Genomic DNA, 20,826 nt, shown 5'->3' with positions numbered 1-20,826 from the left:
ATGGGGCACTATTCCTCCCACTGACAGCAATGATGGGGCACTATTCCTCCCACTGACAGCAATGATGGGGCACTATTCCTCCCACTGACAGCAATGATGGGACACTATTCCTCCCACTGACACCAATGATGGGACACTATTCCTCCCACTGACAGCAATGATGGGGCACTATTCCTCCCACTGACAGCAATGATGGGTCACTATTCCTCCCACTGACACCAATGATGGGACACTATTCCTCCCACTGACAGCAATGATGGGGCACTATTCCTCCCACTGACAGCAATGATGGGGCACTATTCCTCCCACTGACAGCAATGATGGGGCACTAGTCCTCCCACTGACAGCAATGATGGGGCACTATTCCTCCCACTGACACCAATGATGGGACACTATTCCTCCCACTGACACCAATGATGGGACACTATTCCTCCCACTGACCCCCAACCCTGAGACCATGTTTATTCTCACTGATGCTGGGCTCAGGAAATATTCTATCCCCACAAAAAAAGGTGTCCACTACCCCACAACTATAACGGGCCATTGCAGCAAGTAGCATTGGAAGGGACATATGATATAAACAAGGCCAAGGATAAATCCAAGGAAAGATCCAAGCATGCTCAGTGACCAGCCTGCTGACAACCTGCTGACAATCTGTTCCAGTGTAACTAATGTAGAATTTGCCATACCTGGAATTGGTCTTTGAGTCGCCCTCCAGTCTGTGCCTCCAACTGTCATCATTGCATATTTATTTCAACAGTTTGTTCAGCTCTGATTTAATGCTATAATGTCGTCTAGTTCTGTACTCCGTGTCATTAATAATAACTGTGACTCTGCACAGGGCATCATCAACTTCGGCACCAGTGAGAACAAGCTCTGCTTTGACCTGATGTCTAAACGGGTGAGTTTTCATTGACTATACTGAAATCATTATATGTACTCCTTGGTGGTCAAAAGTTTAACCACTTGCTGGCCGCCCTATAGCAATTTTACTGTTACAGGGCGGCAGCTCTGCTCTGCACAGGATGGCGTCTATATATACACGCAATCCTGCACTTCCGCCTGCAGGGGGCATGCATGTGCACCGCAGGCGGTCTGCTTCTGCTGTGATTATTCAAAGCGGAAGGCGATCTGCAGGTGCCAGGCACTCCATGTCCACCGGCACCCATCATTCGGAAAACATACAGAATGGGGATGTAAACAAGGCAGGGACTAAAATCCATGACTTCCCTTAGTAAAAGCAGCACACACAATACACAAAAACACTGGTTAGGCACACGATTAACCCTTTGATCACCTCTGATGTTAACCCCTTCCCAGCCAGTGTCATTACTACAGTGACCGTGCATATTTTTAACACTGTTCACTTTATTTGTGTGATTGGTTCAGAAGTTTTAGAGCCGGTTCACACCATACAAATGCAGTAAAAGTGCGTTCCAGATGTTTTTTTTGTATGTGTGTTTTTAATGCGTTTTTGATGTGTTTCAGCGCAGTTTTGGTGCATTTTTGATGCAGTCCAGTGCATTTTTTTTCTCCCTCTTTTTTTTTTTATTTTTTTTATTAAACTTAGAGTTTTGTGTATTGCAGTGTGTTTTTGGTGCATTAAGGTGCATTTCACTGCGTTTTTGATGCTTTTTACAGAATTCCAGTACAGTCCAGTGCAGGAAAAATGCAGCGTGTTCTATTTTTTTATTTTAATTTTTTTCTGGAACTGCAAGCACTGGTGTGAACTATGCCATTAAAGACCATATAACCTACTTTCCATGCGTTTTTTTTAATGCAAAAAATAAAAATAAAAAAATGCACTGGACTTTATGTAGTGTGAACTGGTTCTAAGTTTCAGATTGTCCGCTGCAATATCACAGTCCCGCTATAATGCCCTGTACACACGGTCGGAAATTCAGACGGAAACGGTCCGATCGGATTATGTTGCCGGAAAATCCGATCGCGTGTGGGCTCTATCGGACTTTTTCCGTCGGAAATTCAGACGGAAAAAGTTTGAGAGCTGGATCTAAAATTTTTCCGACAACAAAATCCGATCTGACTTTCTCCGATCCTTTGTAGAGAATTCCAACGGACAAAGTGCCACGCATGCTGAGAATAAATTATGAGATGAAAACTATTTGCTACTGGCCTCTACGTAGTCCCGTCGTACGCAACGAACATCACCACGTTCCGAACGATCGGATTTTCCGACAACTTTGTCCGACTGTGTGTATGCAACCCCAGTTTCGAGCACTTACCCCGACTTGTTCAAGCCCCGACTTTTTCATGCCCCGACTTAGTTGGGGTAGGCGGAACACTTTGCTGGGGGTGGGTCAGCCCGACACTTGACCTTTGACCTCTGGGGACACGCCTCCTGACCTTTGACCTTTGGGGGAGGTCCCTATTCTAATCCCTAAATCCTAACCTTGTTCTTCTAGGGGAAACCCTAACCCTAACCCCAACCCACACCCTAACACCCTAACCCCCTAACCTGGAATGTCCGACCGTGTGTACAGGGCATAAGTTGCTGATCGCCGCCATTACTAGTATATATAAAAAAACAAAAATTCCATAATAATATCCCATAGTTTGTAGACGCTATAAGGTTCACATATACCAACCAACCAATAATGTAGCATAATACACATTGGCCTAAATTGATGAGGGAATTAATTTTTTTTTTTATTGGATGAGTTTTATAGCAGAAAGTAAAAATGTTTTTTTTTTCTTTCAAAATCGTTGGCTTATTTTTCTTTATAGCGTAAAAAATAAAAAACGCAGAGGTGATCAAATACCACCAAATGAAAGCTCTATTTGTGGGAAATAAGTTACGTAAATGTTATTTGGGTACAGCGTCACACGACCGCGCAATTAATGGCCTGGTCGAGAAGGGGAGTAAATCTTAGTGAACCTGTCACCAGGTGCTTATACTGAGCATGTAATAATGTATAATACCTAAGCAGAGGTAACTTCACTGAAAATGTAAAGGTCTGTAACAGTAGCCAGTAAATCCAGAGATACAGGTGGCTGAATTTATATGCAAATCACAACTTTTCCTGTAAAAGTCCAGCTGATCTCACTTATTCCTGCCTCTCTATTGGTCTGCCAGGCTCTCTGTCATATTACTGCGGTTCGCAGGGGCATCGAGCAGTGGAGCAAATCTAACTTTCATAGAAAAAGTCATGACTTGCATAGAATTTCATCTGCCTAAATCTTTGGATTTATGGACTATTTTGTTGAGTTGCTTTCACTGAACCGGGTTTTATAGGCTTAACCACTTTAAGGCCGGGCCTATTTTTCAAACTTGCAAGTTAAAATAATTTTTTTTTTCTAGAAAATTACTAAGAACCCCCAAACATTATAGATTTATTTTTTTCCTAACACCCTAGAAAATAACATGGCGGTCGTTGCAAAATTTTCTGTCACACCGTACTTGCGCATCGGTCTTACAAGCGCGCTTTTTTTTTTTTGCAAAGAATACACATTTTATACATACTGTATAAAAAAATAAGACCAACTGTAAAGTTAGCCCAATTTATTTTTCATATTGTCAAAGATGTTACACAGAGTAAAATGATAACCAACATGTCACGCTTCAAAATTGCGCACGCTCGTGGAATGGCGACAAATGGCGTCCCTCGGGTAGCCATGCCCCTTCACTCAGCACTGACCAATCGGCAGGCAGGCAGCACCTGACTTGCTGGAGGTGGAGAAAGTAGGGGGAGGGATCTCTCCGACTGTGTGTGCCTCTGTTTTGATTCACCAAGTCAGAGTTGTCTGTGAGTCACGGCCTTGGCTGCGCCCTAGGCAGCAGCATGCCCTAGGCAGCTGCCTAGTTTGCCTAATGGTAGAACTGACCCTGCCTCTGCAGAGCGCAGAGCTGTGGGAGGGGCCCTGCAGAAAAGAAGGAGGTGGAGACAAGACCAGTCGCCCTTCACAAGGAGAGAGAGAGCAGCAATGACTGGTCTTTACCTTCTGCACAGAGGCAAACTTTCATACTGAGGTGATGGGGGGGGGGGGGGGGTCTGTTCAGTCTTAGCCTACAAGATCCTGTGTCTTTTTGTATTCATACAGCTGACCCAAAGTGACATGAATGTGGTTGAGCCTCCCCTTCTGCAGTACCCAGACTGGAAGGGCCATGGATTGTGAGTATATCACTATGTATTTATATATAGATGTATTCGTAGAAAGGGCATTGACTCTAAAGTGTGGGTGAATAGACAGGGATAACATTCCAACATCTGTTTCTGTATCTCCTAGGAAAACCAGTCCTGTGTGAGGCATAGGAGGTGAGGAGACTGTAGACCCTTTTGGTGGCACGATACTGGTTTCCTCTGCCCTCCCTTAACATTAATTCACCCACAGCAGTGTCCTCTGCCCCCCCCCATCCTTCACATTACCCCCCCACAGTGGTGTTCTCCCTCACATCTCAGCCCCGACAGCGTTGTCCTCTGGTCCACTGCATCCAGGGGCAGCCCGTCCATTAAGGGCGCAAGGGTGCATCTCCCCTTTCCATCACCGCCGCCACCCACTATTCATGCACCTGGCCCCTTTCAGGATGCCGGGCACATGAATTCTAGGGGCAGGGGGTGTTTTTTTGAAGCACTTGATTAGAGCCAGAGGCTCTAATAGGCTTCAAAATAGGATGGACTTGTGGCGCAGAGCATTGCACTCGGAGCCCACCGAGATGTGTTAGAAAAGTGAACATGCATCCGCTTTTATAACACTGAATCGCCTCTCCGCCAATCAGGAAGCCCAGGTCTGATACCCGTTTTCTGATTGGCTGAAAGGCCAGGCGATCCTATTGGATGCCTAGGAGGGAAATGCACGGTGGAAGAAAAAAAAAAAGAAAAGCTGCCACTTGCTGGATACGTTGCCCGCCTGCTTCCTAGATGGGGTAAATGCGGGGCTTTGATGTCCTGACCATCCTTGCGGTGATGGGGGGGGGGGGGGGTAGTCACTGACCAGGGGGGTTGCTGTTTGCTGTCCTCCTAAAGAAAAAATCACCAGCTGCCACTGACGGCACCCCTCCCCCTTCACACCACTGCCATCACAGCAATCTCTTCTGCAGCTTTACTCTTCTACTTACACAGAGGAGAGCGGGAGGCTGTACTGTTCTGAGCTGCACACAGGAGCCGGCTTTTCCCCCAAACTTTGGTCACTGTCATTCTATGCATTAAGATAAAAAAGCCTTCTGTATGCAGCAGCTCCCCTAATACTTACCTGAGGTCCCTCTAGATCCAGCGATGTTGCACAAGACACTTGGCCGGCCGGGACACCCCTTCCCATTGGCCGAGACAGCAGCGGGGCGACTTTGGCTCCCGCTGCTGTCAATCAAAGTCAGTCAGCCAGTGAGGAGAGAAAGGGGACGGGGCCATGCCGCGGCTCCGCGTCTGAATGGACACAGGGAGCTGTGGCTCGGCTCGGGTGCCCCCATAGCAGGTTGCTTGCTGTGGGGCCAGGATCACAGAAGGGGCCAGGATCACAGAAGAGGGACCCGAGAAGAGGAAGATCAGGGCCGCTCTGTGCAAAACCAACTGCACAGAGCAGGTAAGTATAACATGTTTGTTGTTTTTAACAAAAAATATATCTCGCACTATATCTCGCATAAGCTCCAGAATATGCAAAAAAATCATCAGTAGTATATCGTCCCCTCACTCATGTTGTTGCCAGACCATTACCACACTCATTTGTTCTGAAGAGCGCCGTGATGTCTTCAAACCCCTCCCCTATGCGTTATGCCACAGGGTCATGTGGCTTCCTCAGGGGGAGGCTTGCATGACACCAGTGATCTGCTTTATAGGTTTCAGAAACAAAAAATAATAAATGCACTTTTTTTTTTCCTGCAAAAAAAAATGTGCAGTCATTATTATTTGTTAAAAGGGGAACTTATCCTTTAAGGCAGGGGCAGAGGCATGATGGGATTTGTAGTTTCAAAACAGCTGGAGAGCCAAGGTTCCCTACCCCTGCTTTAAGGGTTCAACTGTGTTGGAAACATTGAGAAAGGCTGTCTTATGGTGTTGGCTTTCCAATACTATCAGCACAGGCTTACTTTAAGAAAGCTGATGTAATGAAAATAGCAGTCTCCAGCCTTGTCCATTATTCAGTAGGGGGCCCAACTTTTGAGTCTTGGTGTTTATAATGTTAAAAGTGATGACTATCGTGTGCTTTTCAAATGTGGAACTTCAGCAGCAGCTCTGCTCCAAAATCCTATATAACACTAAGCTGCACGGTCACCTACTGCTAATTTTTGTTTCTTTGTTAGGCAATTGTTTTTTTTTTTTTTGCAAATTCTATTCCTAGTTGTTGACCTGAAGAATATATGCAAATCTGGTGTTACAATAAGTGCTCATGCACACGGATGTTTTAAAAAACTGGCTGCAAAGCTAGCTCTGACGCCAGGAAAAATCGGCGTTAAAAACGCGATTTTTACCGCGTTTTGCATTGGCGGTTTTGCGCAGTTTTGCGCGTTTTTAGCGTTAAGTAGCGTTTTTTAAAGAAACACATCTCTTGGCTATAGCACTCAGAAAACAAAGAAAATCTGTTATGCGTTTATGCGCGTTTTTGCGCGTTTGTGCGCGTTTTACCGCGATTCACGTTTTTACAGCTCTAGCTCCACGCGACGGAACGCACTGGTCCTGGGTTTTTTTTACAGCTTAAAAACGCCTATGCCATTTGCAGCTCAAAAACGCCTAGGTGGGCATGAAGCCATAGACTAACATGGACAGGCATTTTTAAGCTGCAAAAAACGCTCAAAAAAGCGGCTGTAAAAACGTCCGTGTGCATGAGGCCTAAGAAGCTGCCTCATGTGGAAGCCTATGCCAAAAAGTGGGGTTCACTTTACCGATGAGGGTTTTTCGGGGACAAATGAGTCCTGGAGCGATCAGGTCTGGCTTCGGAAACCTATTGGTGGCTTTGAAGTTACTATCAGACCGGCCTAAATAGAGAGTGAACCCCATAGGTTGGCTCCTGAGCCTCCCACAAGTGAAATCACTTTTAGAGACTTGAACCTCTTTATTTTGCCATTATCCTGTACGTTTTTCTTTCTTTCAGTTTAAGAGAAGAAGTGGCTCGTTTTTTTACTTATTACTGTAAATCTCCCATTCCTTTAAATTCAGAAAACGTAAGTAATAACTGTGTGGGGATTGTTAGTTTGTTGGGTTTTTCATTAGAATTTTGTTAGGTTGGCCAAAAGAGATCATTAGTATTCCCTCTGCCTGTCCTCCAGCCCAACATCTGCTATCTGGAATTGTGGTGTGTGGAGTGATGATGGGCAGTTATATCATACACTGATAGATACAATGTAACAGGTCTGCCAACGTTCTAGGTAATTCCATGATCCATGTCCAATCTATGTTCTAGGTATGTATATTTTTATAGATCCAGGTTGTTCTATTATGCAATGATACATTGTAACGGGTCTCTCTGTACATATATTATATATCCCATTGGTTTATGTTCCAGGTAGTTATATAATATATTTCCAAGCAGGACTAGCCCAAGACATTGTGTCCAAGAATGAAATGCTGCCCAAAAAAACACATTTTTTTACAAATATGCCGATCTATTATTTTATATCATAATAATTAAAACTAAAATTACATTTTAAACACTGCGCTCAGAACGCAGGGATCAGGAGTGCGTTGCGCTCAGAACGCAGGGATCAGGAGTGCGTTGCACTCAGGACGCAGGGATCAGGAGTGCGTTGCACTCAGGACGCAGGGGTCGGGAGTGCGTTGCGCTCAGGACGCAGGGATCAGGAGTGCGTTGCGCTCAGGACGCAGGGATCAGGAGTGCGTTGCGCTCAGGACGCAGGGATCAGGAGTGCGTTGCGCTCAACAGGGATCAGGAGTGCGTTGCGCTCAACAGGGATCAGGAGTGCGTTGCGCTCAGAACGCAGGGATCAGGAGTGCGTTGCGCTCAGAACGCAGGGATCAGGAGTGCATTGCGTTTAGAACGCAGGGATCAGGAGTGCGTTGGGCTCAGAACACAGGGATCAGGAGTCAGATTGTCGCCCCTCTCAAAAGTACCGCCTGGGTCCAATGGACCTAGTGGGACCCATGGTAGGGCCAGCCCTGTTTCCAAACTGTTCTATTATACCCTTACACATTGTCAAAGCTTGTCAGATAGTTACATACTGATACATTGTAGCAGGTCTGTCACTGTTCCAGGCAGGTCTAGCATACACTGATCCATGTATATAATTTTAAACAGTTCCAGGTTGTTATATTATACACCGATACATTGTAACAGGTTTGTCAATGTCTGCCAGTGTTCCGGGTAGATATATCATACAGTTTCGGGTGTTTATCCTACACTGATACATTATAACAGATCTGTTCTGGGTAACTTTACACTGATACATTGTAATGAGTCTATCGATCTTCTGGGTAGCTATACATTGATCCATTGTATTGGTCTATCAGTGTTCTGTGTGTCTATACACTGATACATAGTGAATGAATGAATGAATGAATGAAATACTTGTATAGCGCACAATGCGAACTGAATCGCCTCTAGTGACAGGTCTATCCATGTTCTAGCTGATTATATTATACTCTGATAAAGATGGAACAAATCTTTATTCTAAGCCCACAATGCCATCAACAAGGATTTATAGATTCCAAGCTGGTATATTCCATCTCCCTGTTCTATACATGGTACAGGGTTTTGTCTGGGCGTTCTATACATGGTACAGGGTTTTGTCTGGGCGTTCTATACATGGTACAGGGTTTTGTCTGGGCGTTCTATACATGGTACAGGGTTTTGTCTGGGCGTTCTATACATGGTACAGGGTTTTGTCTGGGCGGTCTATACATGGTACAGGGTTTTGTCTGGGCGGTCTATACATGGTACAGGGTTGGCTCTGGGCGGTCTATACATGGTACAGGGTTGGCTCTGGGCGGTCTATACATGGTACAGGGTTGGCTCTGGGCGGTCTATACATGGTACAGGGTTGGCTCTGGGCGGTCTATACATGGTACAGGGTTGGCTCTGGGCGGTCCATACATGGTACAGGGTTGGTTCTGGGCGTTCTATACATGGTACAGGGTTTGGCTCTGGGCATTCTATACATGGTACAGGGTTTTGTCTGGGCGTTCTATACATGGTACAGGGTTTGGCTCTGGGCATTCTATACATGGTACAGGGTTTTGTCTGGGCGTTCTATACATGGTACAGGGTTTTGTCTGGGCGTTCTATACATGGTACAGGGTTGGCTCTGGACGGTCTATACATGGTACAGGGTTTTGTCTGGGCGTTCTATACATGGTACAGGGTTGGCTCTGGACGGTCTATACATGGTACAGGGTTTTGTCTGGGCGTTCTATACATGGTACAGGGTTGGCTCTGGGCGGTCTATACATGGTACAGGGTTGGCTCTGGACGGTCTATACATGGTACAGGGTTGGCTCTGGGCGGTTTATACATGGTACAGGGTTGGCTCTGGGCGGTCTATACATGGTACAGGGTTGGCTCTGGGCGGTCTATACATGGTACAGGGTTGGCTCTGGGCGGTCTATACATGGTACAGGGTTGGCTCTGGGCGGTCTATACATGGTACAGGGTTGGCTCTGGGCGGTCTATACATGGTACAGGGTTGGCTCTGGGCGGTCTATACATGGTACAGGGTTGGCTCTGGGCGTTCTATACATGGTACAGGGTTTGCCCACTGATTGTTTCAGTACAATTGTAACAAGTCTCCTTCTGTCTCCCAGGTGGTCATATTGAATGGCTGTGGCTCCTTGTTCTCCTCTCTGGCGGCCGTCCTCTGTGATGCCGGAGGTGAGCTGATGTCCGTAAGATTTCTAGAAATAGTGATGATGAAGGTGCTTTTTTAAGAAATGTTTCATTTTGTGCTTGTGATCTGTCTTAAAGTGGCTGTAAACCCTTCCATACACCCAGGGAAGTTATTGAGCTCAGGTGATACACAGACATAAAACAAATCCTCCTACATGGGTGGTACCTGTTTACCTGCAGTCTTCTTTTCTCTACATCTGTTCAAAATGCTGAATTTTAAAGCTTGTCTGAGAGTTCAGAAAAAAGAGCTGAAGTTACTCTCTGTAGAGCTCAATGAGGAGAACTCTGACAGCTGATTGGAGGAAATCAACAGTTAGAACACAGCCAGGGAACACACTTAACCCCTTGATCTCCCCCTGTGGAGGGCTACCCTAGAATAAAAAATGATATTAAAATTCTTTTAAAAATAAATAAATAAATAATAATAAAAAATATATATATAATATATATATATAATATTTTTTTTTAACTTACCTGAAACCGCTGTTGCTAGGCAGTCTTCCTAATCTGCCTCTTCCGCGGCCCCGTTGCCTTCTGGGACATGTGTGTGTCCAGAAAACAAGGAGGCCATTCACAAAGCGCCGCGCGACTCGCGCATGCGCAGTAGGAAACGGGCAGTGAAGCCGCAAGGCTCCACTGCCTGTTTCCCTTCGTTAAGATGGAGGCGCCGGCAGTTGATCCGATGGATCGGCCTCGGGCGGCCATCATCGCGGGCTCGCTGGACAGGCAAGTGTCATAACGCCCCTTTAATACCACCGATTCACGAAAAGTGTAATTTGGGGTCAGATTTGTCCGCCGCAATGTCACAGCCCCGCAAAAAATCGCAGATAGCCGCCGTTACTAGTAAAAAACAAAAAGTTCCTAAATCGCGTCCATAGTTTCTAGACGCAATAACTTTTGAGCAAACCAATCAATATACGCTAACTAAAAAAATGTAGAAGAATATATATCGACCTAAACTGATGAATACATTTTGTTTTTTTCTATATATTTTTTTGGATATGTATTATAGCAAAAAATTTAAAAAAAAAATACTTTTTTTCCAAAACTACCGCTCTTACCGCCAAAAAAATAAAAACCGCAGAGGTGATCAAATACCACCAAAAGAAAGCTCTATTTGTGTGAAAAAAAGGACGTCAATTTTGTTTGCGTACAGTGCGCAATTGTCAGTTAAAGCGACGCAGTGCAGTATCACAAAAAATGGCCTGGTCATTAAGGGGGCAAATCCTACCGGTCCTTAACTAGTTAAAGTGAACCTGTTATACCTCAAGCTCCATAGAGATGAATGGGAGAGCACAGTTCTGTTGTCTCATTCATCTTTATGGAGCAAGTCGCACATTGGAACAGGCGCTGAAAAATAAAATGTAAACGCTGCCCATTGCAGCAGAAAGCCGGGTGCTATCTGGGGTCTGTTTTTTGGGGACCTGTACTACTTTTTTTTATTTTTTATTTTTATTTTTTTACACTAGGAATTGATACTTTTTGTCTAAAGTCTGGTGGGCATCCTCAATTCAATTTTTCTTGATAGACAACATGATTGTTCTCTTCTGTCTGGGAACTGACAGGGATCACGCACCAATTGGTCATGCCGTACTTTTCAGACGTCCCCTGGCATTAAAGTAGAACTATAGGCAAAACTTTTTTTTTTTTTTTTTTTTTCATTTAGGATAGAGTAAGTGAGGGTTATAACCCCTGATTATATATATATATATATATATATATATATTTGCATAAAATTTTAAGTTTATATTTAAAATTATATATATATATATATATATATATATATATATATAACAGTGGGGGCGTTTTTTATATATATATATATATATATATATATATATTAGATATAATGCCCCCACTGTTGTATATATATAGTTGTGCTCATAAGTCTACATACCCTGGCAGAATGTATTTCTTTATTTAATTAATTATTTAATTTATTTCTTAATTCATGATTTCTTGGCCATTTTTCAGAGAATATGAATGATAACACAAACACTTTTCTTTCACTCATGGTTAGTGTTTGGCTGAAGCCATTTATTATCAATCAACTGTGTTTACTCTTTTTTTTTTTTTCTCTTTTTAAATTATAATGACAACAGAAACTACCTAAATGACCCTGATCAAAAGTTTTCATACCCCAGTTCTTAATACGGTGTATTGCCCCCTTTAACATCAATGACAGCTTGAAGTCTTTTGTGGTATTTGTGGATGAGGCTCTTTATCTTCTCAGATGGTAAAGCTGCCCATTCCTCTTGGCAGAAGCCTCCGGTTCCTGTAAGTTATTGGACTGTTTTGCATGAACGGCACGTTTGAGATCTCCCCAGAGTGGCTCAATGATATTGAGGTCAGGAGACTGAGATGGTCACTCCAGAACCTTCACTTTATTCTGCTGTAGCCAATGACAGGTGGACTTGGCCTTGTGTTCTGGATCATTGTCATGTTGGAATGTCCAAGTACCTCCCATGCGCAGCTTCCTGGCTGATGAATGCAAATGTTCCTCCGGTATTTTTTGATAATATACTGCATTCATCTTTCCAACAATTTTGACCAAATTTCCTGTGCCTTTGTAGCTCACACATCCCCAAAACATCAGCGATCCACCTCCGTGTTTCACAGTAGGAATGGTGGACCTTTCATCATAGACCTCGTTGACTCCTCTCCAAATGTAGTGTTTATGGTTGTGGCCAAAAAGCTCAATTTTGGTCTCATCACTCCAGATGACTTTGTGCCAGAAGGTTTGAGGTTTGTCTCTGTGCTGTTTGGCGTATTGTAAGTGGGATACTTTGTGGCATTTGCGTAGTAATGTTTTTCTTCTGGCGACTCGACCATGCAACCCATCTTTCTTCAAGTGCCTCCTTATTGTGCATCTAAAAACAGCCACACCACATGTTTACAGAGAGTCCTGTATTTCACCTGAAGTTATTTGTGGGGTTTTCTTTGTATCCCGATCAATTTTCCTGGCAGTTGTGGCTGAAATTTTAGTTGGTCTACCTGACCGTGGTTTGGTTTCAACAGAACCCCTCATTTTCCACTTCTTGATTAGAGTTTGGACACTGCTGATTGGCATTCTCAATTCCTTGGATATCTTTTTATATCCCTTTCCTGTTTCATACGGTTCAACTACCTTTTCCCACAGATCCTTTGACAATTCTTTTGCTTTCCCCATGACTCAGAATCCAGAAACGTCAGTGCAGCACTGGGTGAAAGATGTAAGGGTCTGCCAGGAGTCCAGAAACTCATTGACCTTTTATACACACACACTAATTACAAGCAAACAGATCACAGGAGAGGATGGTTACCTATAATAGCCATTCAAACCCCTTTGTGTCAACTTGTGTGCATGTTATCAGGCCAAAATCACCAGGGTATGAAAACTTTTTATCAGGGTCATTTGGGTAGTTTCTGTTGTCATTATGATTTAAAAAGAGTAAATACAGTTGATTGATAATAAATTGCTTCAGACAAACACTAACCATGAGTGAGAGAAAAGTTTTTGTGTTATCATTCATATTCTCTGAAAAATGGCCAAGAAATCATAAATTCTGCCAGGGTATGTAAACTTATGAGCACAACTGTATATATATCATTATAAATATCCTTTTTCCCCCTTTTTTATAAGTGATCACATACCCGTTGCATAAGGATGTTAGAGAGCTGGAGGAGGAGAAACAACAGCACGCTATTCTGCCCAGTGAATAGCTGTGCAGAGGGGAGTGGGTCAGCACATATCTAATCATTGGAGGATCATTGGAGGAGAGCAGGCTGAGTTCCCAGCACAGCTAGAGAACTGATCACGATGTGCTCTCATGCCTAAGGTGGTCAGTTTTTAATGAGAAAACAGAGGGACTGGCAGGAACACCAGGGATTTCACATAAAGGAAGCAATACAAAGAGAACAGGAGACTTTCTCATAGAAGTACTGGAGGATATTAGTTATGAGGATAAGCGAGCACTGAACTTATTCTCTCTGGACGCTTGAGAGGGGATATGATTTCAATATACAAATACCGTACTGGTGACCCCACAATAGGAGTAGTACTTTTTCGCAGAAGGGAGTTTAACAAGACTCGTGGCCAATCATTAAAATTAGAAGAAAAGAGGTTTAACCTTAAACTACGTAGAGGGTTCTTTACTGTAAGAGCGGCAAGGATGTGGAATTCCCTTCCACAGGCGGTGGTCTCAGCGGGGAGCAGCGATAGTTTCAAAAAACGATTAGATAAGCACCTGAACGACCACAACATACAGGGATATACAATGTAATACTGACATATTAACACACACATAGGTTGGACTTGATGGACTTGTGTCTTTTTTTCAACCTCACCTACTATGTACAGCAGGCACATATCAGGAATATGGAATGTTGGGTTTACATATTCTTTAACCGGTTCCCGGCCGTCTCTTGGCACAATGGCACCACTGCACGAAACCCCCATACATATACGCAGGTTCCTTTAAAGCCCCATACACACTATCAGATTGTCTGCTGTTTTTTTCCTTCAGGTTTACCAAAACCATGTAGTGGAAGGGTCTGCCTGATTGCATACAAATTGAAACCCCTAAGGTTTGTCCTCATATTATATGGTTTTGGTAAATCTGATGGAAAAAATCAGCAGAAAATCTGATAGTGTGTACAGGGCTGCTGTTAGAAATCACAGGGCCCCATACAGCCTACCTGACAGGCCCCCCCCCCCCCCCCCCCCCCAAAAAAAAATATCAAATTAAATTTTTGCTAAAATGCGATGGTAGCAATGCCATTTTGCAGCCATGGCAGAAATTATACCTTTGCTACTACTGCCTCCTGACATCTGTATTTTTTTATAATTTTTTTAAATTGCTGAATAGTAATTTTTCTTTGCGAGACTGGCTGCAACTGTGAGCAACTCTTGGCTGCAACTGACAGCCAAGTGTTTGGCTTGCAGTTGCAAAGTGGCCCCATTAAATTCAATGGGAAGTTTGATAGGTGGTGCTGGCTGTCAAACTCTGCAGCCTGTGTTAAAATGTCGCAGCTGTGTAGTAAAACATTGCAACTACATCATGTGTACAGCCCTGTCTGACGGTATTGTTAGGATTTGGATGTGCAGCTAGGGTGATGATAAATCCACGGCTCAGCCAACCATGTGAAAGAGTTCTTAGGCTGCATTTCCACTTTGTATTTCCTGACCGTGTGACAAAGGGTAAGGGAAACGCATGCTTTGCATTAATTTTAGAAATGCACTGCAATCTCGCATAGTGCTTGTGGTGCCGTTAATTGTTAATGGCACCCCAAAAACAGCTTGCATTTTGTCATGTGACAAACTTGCAAAGCTGCATGCCTGAAAATGTTCTAGAACTTTTATGGTGCGTTTGTCAAATATATGGTGCCCATTCAAGTGAATGGGCTGCCCTATGTATAAACAATCTAAAAAAAAAAAAAAAATTCAAAATAAATGCAGGAACATGTGTTCTCGCTATGCTAAGTGTGAATGGGGCCTCAGGAGTGGCATATAGAAATAGCTGGTGCATTGTGGCTGGTGGAGATGTTTGTCAGCTGGAATTCTGAACTTTTTGCAGCTTCACCCCCCCCCCTCTCCTCAGTCACCCCTTTCCATTAGAAGCACTACAACATTAAAACCCTACAGCCACAATTCACAGAGCACGGAGTAGAGGTCAGGAGAGCAGAGCTCAGGACTCATCAGGGAGGAACAGGCAGAGAACTTCTTACCTTCAATCTTTCTTCTTTGCAAGATAACGCTGCAAAGGGGGAGGGGAGGGGGAGTTTAAGGACCCACAGAACAGGGGCAGTGTAATGATTTCAAGGCAGAAGCAGAGAGAGACAGTGTGCAGCTGTCCCTGCTGCACTAAAATCACGATGCAGCCCGAGAATAAAGCCAGCATGGGACAGCTTGCTAAACAAAGGCACTGTAGGCAAGTAAGTAGAACATAGGGATAAAGCACAGGAGTCACAAGGCAGAACAGCCAGCTCTCCTCTCCTGCACTTGTCCGGGCCCCCTTTTGGACTGATGAGGCTCGGGCCCCCTACTGGAGGGCTGGCTGTACTGCCTTATCAGCGGCCCTGAGTGTGTATGGGGCTTTAGAGCCACCAGAGTGGGCGCGCGCCGCCAGAGGTGACCTGATGCGCATGGCCAGCGGTTGCGATCGCCGCCGACCACACGCGATCGCGTGCACGAGCGTCAGCAGGGGAATTTGTGTGTGTGTAAACGCACAAATCCCTGTGCTGTCAGAGGAGAGAAGACATGTCGTTTGTTCCTAGTAAGTAGGAACAGCAAAATGTCTCCTCTCCTCCCGCCCCCTAGTGTTATCCCCTTCCCTACCAGTGTCATTTACACAGTAATCCATGCATTTTTATAGCATTGATCGCAGAATAAATGTCGGTGGTCCCAAAAATGTGTCAAAAGTGTCCGATCTGTCCGCCGCAGTGTCGCAATACCGCTAAAAATCACAGATCACCGCCATTACTAGTAAAAAAAAAATAATAATAAAAATGGCATAAATCTTTCCCATAGTATGTAGACGCTATAACTTTTGCGCAAACCAATCAATATACGCTTATTGGGATTTTTTTTTTTACCAAAAATATGTAGAAGAATACATATTGGCCTAAACTGATGAAGAAATGTGTTTTTTAAAAACATTTTTGGAGATATTTATTATAGCAAAAAGTAAAAAATATAGTTTTTTTTTTTTGGAAATGTACGCTTTTTTTTTGTCTATAGCGCAAAAAATAAAAACCGCAGAGGTGATCAAATCAATATATGCCTATTGAGATTTTTTATTTATTTTTTGTTTTATTTTATTTATTTTTTTTACCAAAAATATGTAGAAGAATACATATTGGCCTAAACTGATGAAGAAATGTGTTTTTTAAAAACATTTTTGGGGATATTCATCATAACAAAAAGTAAAAAATATAGTTTTTTTTTTTTTCAAAATTGTTGCTCTTTTTTTGTGTATAGCTCAAAGAATAAAAAACGCAGAGGTGATCAAATCAATATACGCCTAATAACCAAAAATATGTAGAAGAATATATATTGGCCTAAACTGATGAATACATTTTTTTTTTTTTTTTTTTTTTTTTTATATTTTTATATTTTTTGTTTTCTTGGATATATATTATAACCAAAATTGTCGCTGTTTGTTTATAGCTCAAAAAATAAATACCGGAGATGTGATCAAATACCACCAAAAGAAAGCTCTATATGTGGGGAAAAAAAAACCACACAAATTTTGTTTGGGTACAGCGTTGCATGACCGCGCAATTACCAGTTAAAGCGACGCAGTAAAAAAGTGCTCTGGTCAGGAACGGGGTAAAACCTTCCGGGGCTGAAGTGGTTAAATCAGATGTGTTTGGTGTCGACTTATTGCATAGCCCAAAGCTCTCTTAGGAGAGGAACCACCTTAGACAGTGGCGGTGCGTCCAGTCATCGTCCCCCCCCCCCTACCCCTCTCCTGTCACTCGCTCTCTGACATAGATTCATGCATTGCATGAATCTATGGTTGCTGCTGCCGCCCCCTATTCATGTGCCCGGCCCCTTGTCGGGAGCCGGGCATATGAATTACAGTGGCGGGGTTTCTTTGGGAGCCATGGGCTCTAATAGACTTCCAAAAGGGGTAAACAGCGGGCACACTACTGTGCGTTCGCTGATTACTCATTGGTGTGTTAGGTAACCGACTATATCGCTTCCCTAACACTGACCCTGCCTCTCAGCCAACCAGGTTGCTCAGGTCTGGTTACCTGTCACCTGATTGGCTGAAACAACAGGCGCCGCTATTGGACACCTGATGGGTGGAGAGGACGGGAGAAGAAGTGCAGGAGACGCATGAAGGACCCCGCTCGTCGCCATCACCCGCTGCCCCACAAGGCAGGGTAAGTGCTGGGCAGAAGATGAGTGGGGGGGCACACTGTCCCACTGGCAGCATTGGGCACACTGGCAGCATTGGGCACACTGTAACACTGGCAGCATTGGGCACACTGTCACACTGGCAGCATTGGGCACACTGTCACACTGGCAGCGTTGGGCACACTGGCAGAATTGGGCACACTAGCAGAATTGTCACACTGGCAGCATTGGGCATACTGTCACACTGGCAGCATTGGGCACACTGTCACACTGGCAGCATTGGGCACACTGGCAGCATTGGGCACACTGTCACACTGGCAGCTTTGGGCACACTGGCAGCATTGGGCACACTGGCAGAATTGGGCACGCTGGCAGCATTTTATGGGCACGTGGCAGCGTTTTATGGGTACGTGGCAGCGTTTGATGGCACAGTGCCTGCGTTTGATGGCAGAGTGTGTTTGATGTTTTTTTTTTTTGTTTGTTTGTTTGTTTGCCCCCCCCCCCCCCCCCCCCCCAAAAAAAAAGTTTTTAGCACCAGCCGCCACTGACCTTAGATGTGCCTATGACAAATTTTACCTATATATATATATATATATAATTTTTTTTTTTTTTTTTACTTTTTGCTATAATAAATATCTCCAAAAATGTTTTTAAAAAACACATTTCTTCATCAGTTTAGGCCAATATGTATTCTTCTACATATTTTTGGTAAAAAAATCCCAATAAGCGTATATTGATTGGTTTGCGCAAAAGTTATAGCATCTACATATATTATTTCCTTGTATATTTTTCACGCCGCTGGTAATCGGTGCCTTTCATTGTTTGACAGTTTGTTTTGCAGTAACTGTCACTTCTTCATTCTTGTCTCACAGATTCCATTCTCATTGCCACCCCGTTCTATGGAGGAATCACACAAAGTATTTTCCTGTACAGCGGTATTAAGCTGGCCTATGTGCACCTGACGAGCAAGGTGAGCAACTGGACTCTGTGTTGTCTTCATTAATCTCTGCAAATCAATCATGAAAGGTCACGTCATTTCTGTTTTTAGAGATTATATGCAAATCCACCCAAAACTGCTATTTCATTAAAGTGATATTGGGGGCAAGATTTATTTATTTTTGTTTGTTAAAAAATAACAGAGCAAACAGCTTGCTGTGGGGGCGCCCATTCGGGCTCACTCCCGATCCTCTGCTCTGCGTGTCCATTCAGACGCAGAGCCACAGCTTGGCCCGCCCCCCCCCCCCCCGCCCCTCTCTTCTCATTGGCTCACTGGCTGTGATTAACAGCACCAGGAGGCAATGGCTCCCTCTGCTGTTTCAGCCAATGTTGAGGGAGAGTTACTGGAGAGCCAAGCTCTCGTGCACATCGCTGGATCGCAATGGGGCTCAGGGAGGTATTAGGGGGACTGTTGCACACTGAAGGATTTTTACCAGTGGCGGCTGGTGCTCCAGTTTTTTGGGGGGGCAGCAAACAAACCACACAACCCCCACCACACCCCCGGTTCTGTTGGTCAGTCAAGTCATTCCCCTCTGTCACTCAAAATACCCCCTCCCCCCCGTCAATCGGCAGTACAACACACCACCCCCCGGGTCACCCACCAGCCCCGCACTAACCCCACCTAGGTCGCGTGGGCTTTGGCAGCTCCTCCTTGGCGGCCAATACAGTCGCTTCTCCTCTCGGCCACTTGGGTCTCAGGACCCACTTCCTGATTGACCAAGAGGAGAATAAGGAAAACGATAGCGGATAATCATTCGCTATTGACAGTACTTTGCGCCCAGAGCCCACCCTTTTTTGAAGCCAATTAGAGTTTCAGGCTCTAATCATGTGCTTCTAAAAAAAAAAAACCCTGATTGGAATCCATGGGTCCGGTGCCCTGCTTGTAGATTAGGGGCTGGGTGCATGGATTAGGGGCCCGGTGCCCTGCATGTAGATTAGGGGCTGGGTGCATGGATTAGGGGCCCGGTGCCCTGCATGTAGATTAGGGGCTGGGTGCATGGATTAGGGGCCCGGTGCCCTGCTTGTAGATTAGGGGCTGGGTGCATGGATTAGGGGGGCGGCGCCCTTGAGCCCCTAATGGAGCGGCCCGCCACTGATTTTTAACTTCGTGCATAGCATGAAGGTAAAAAACATTGAGCCTTTTAGAATCACTTTAAAACCAGCCATAGATGGATCGAAATTCGGTGGTTCAGCAGGGACCGGCCAAATTCCGATCCACCTATGGCAGGCTGGTCACACAGATAGTCGATCTCTTGATCGACTTCTGTACAACCAGCTTGTCGGGTTTATTTCACAGCCAGCAACACTGATCATTGTATTCTAATGGTGGGGACTCTCCCGTCAGAATACAAACACAGGCGGGACTCCTCCATTAACGCTGAGTGTGTGGATGGGGGAAGTGAATCTTATTTTTTCTTCTTTCAACCCAAAGTGTGCCAACAAAATATCCCCCACACCATGACTCCACCACCACCACCCTGAGCCGGTGATACAAGGCAGGATGGATCCATGCTTTACACCAAATTCTGACCTGACCATCTGAATGTCGCAGCTGAAATACAGACGAGGCAATGTTTTTCTAATCTTCTATTGTCCAATTTTGGTGATCCTCTGCCAATTGTGGCCTCAGTTTCCTGTTCTTAGTAGAAAGGAGTGGCACCCGGTGTGGTCTTCTGCTGCAGTAGCCCATCTGCTTCAAGGTTCTATGTGTTGTGCGTTTAGAGATGGTATTCTGCATACCTTGGGTGTAACGAGTGGTTATTTGAGTTACCGCTGCCTTTTTATCATCTGGAACCAGATCTGCCCATTCTCCTCTGACCTCTGAAATCAACAAGGCATTTTCCTCCACACAACTGCTGCTCACTGGGTATTTTCTCTTTTTTTTGGGCCATTCTCTGTAAACCCTGAGAGATGGTTGCGTATGAAAATCCCAGTAGATCAGCAGTTTTCGAAATACTCAGACCAGCCCGTCTGGCACCAACAACCATGCCCCATTCAAAGTCACCTAAATATCCTTTCTTCCCCCATTCTGATGTTCGGTTTGAACTTCAGCAAGTTGTCTTCACCAAGTCTAGTTGACTAAATGCATTGAGTTGCTGCCATGTGATTGGCTGATTAGAAATTTGTGTTACCAAGCAATTGAACAGGTGTACCTAATAAAGGGTCCGATGGGTGTATATAAAGGATGATTAGAAAATATTACT

General features: G+C 44.4%; 1 protein-coding gene across 4 annotated transcripts in view; it reads left to right on the top strand.

The window, feature by feature from the left end:
- ACCS (1-aminocyclopropane-1-carboxylate synthase homolog (inactive)) overlaps positions 1–20,826 on the top strand; it is a 58,433-nt gene that overhangs the window by 9,725 nt on the left and 27,882 nt on the right. For all 4 annotated transcript variants that reach the window (XM_077453516.1, XM_077453514.1, XM_077453513.1 and 1 more), the window contains 5 exons: positions 842–901; positions 4,060–4,130; positions 7,039–7,108; positions 9,702–9,768; positions 18,499–18,596. In XM_077453516.1, coding sequence (XP_077309642.1) covers positions 842–901; positions 4,060–4,130; positions 7,039–7,108; positions 9,702–9,768; positions 18,499–18,596 — 366 coding nt within the window. The remainder of the gene's footprint in view (positions 1–841; positions 902–4,059; positions 4,131–7,038; positions 7,109–9,701; positions 9,769–18,498; positions 18,597–20,826) is intronic.

The sequence above is a fragment of the Lithobates pipiens genome, unplaced genomic scaffold (genome assembly GCF_037356315.1).
Source record: "Lithobates pipiens isolate NorthernLeopardFrog02 unplaced genomic scaffold, aLitPip1_a1.2 Scaffold_24, whole genome shotgun sequence".
In the NCBI taxonomy this organism is placed as follows: domain Eukaryota; kingdom Metazoa; phylum Chordata; class Amphibia; order Anura; family Ranidae; genus Lithobates; species Lithobates pipiens.
Note: the sequence above shows the minus strand (reverse complement) of the source record. Positions and strands in the feature narration are given on the sequence as shown.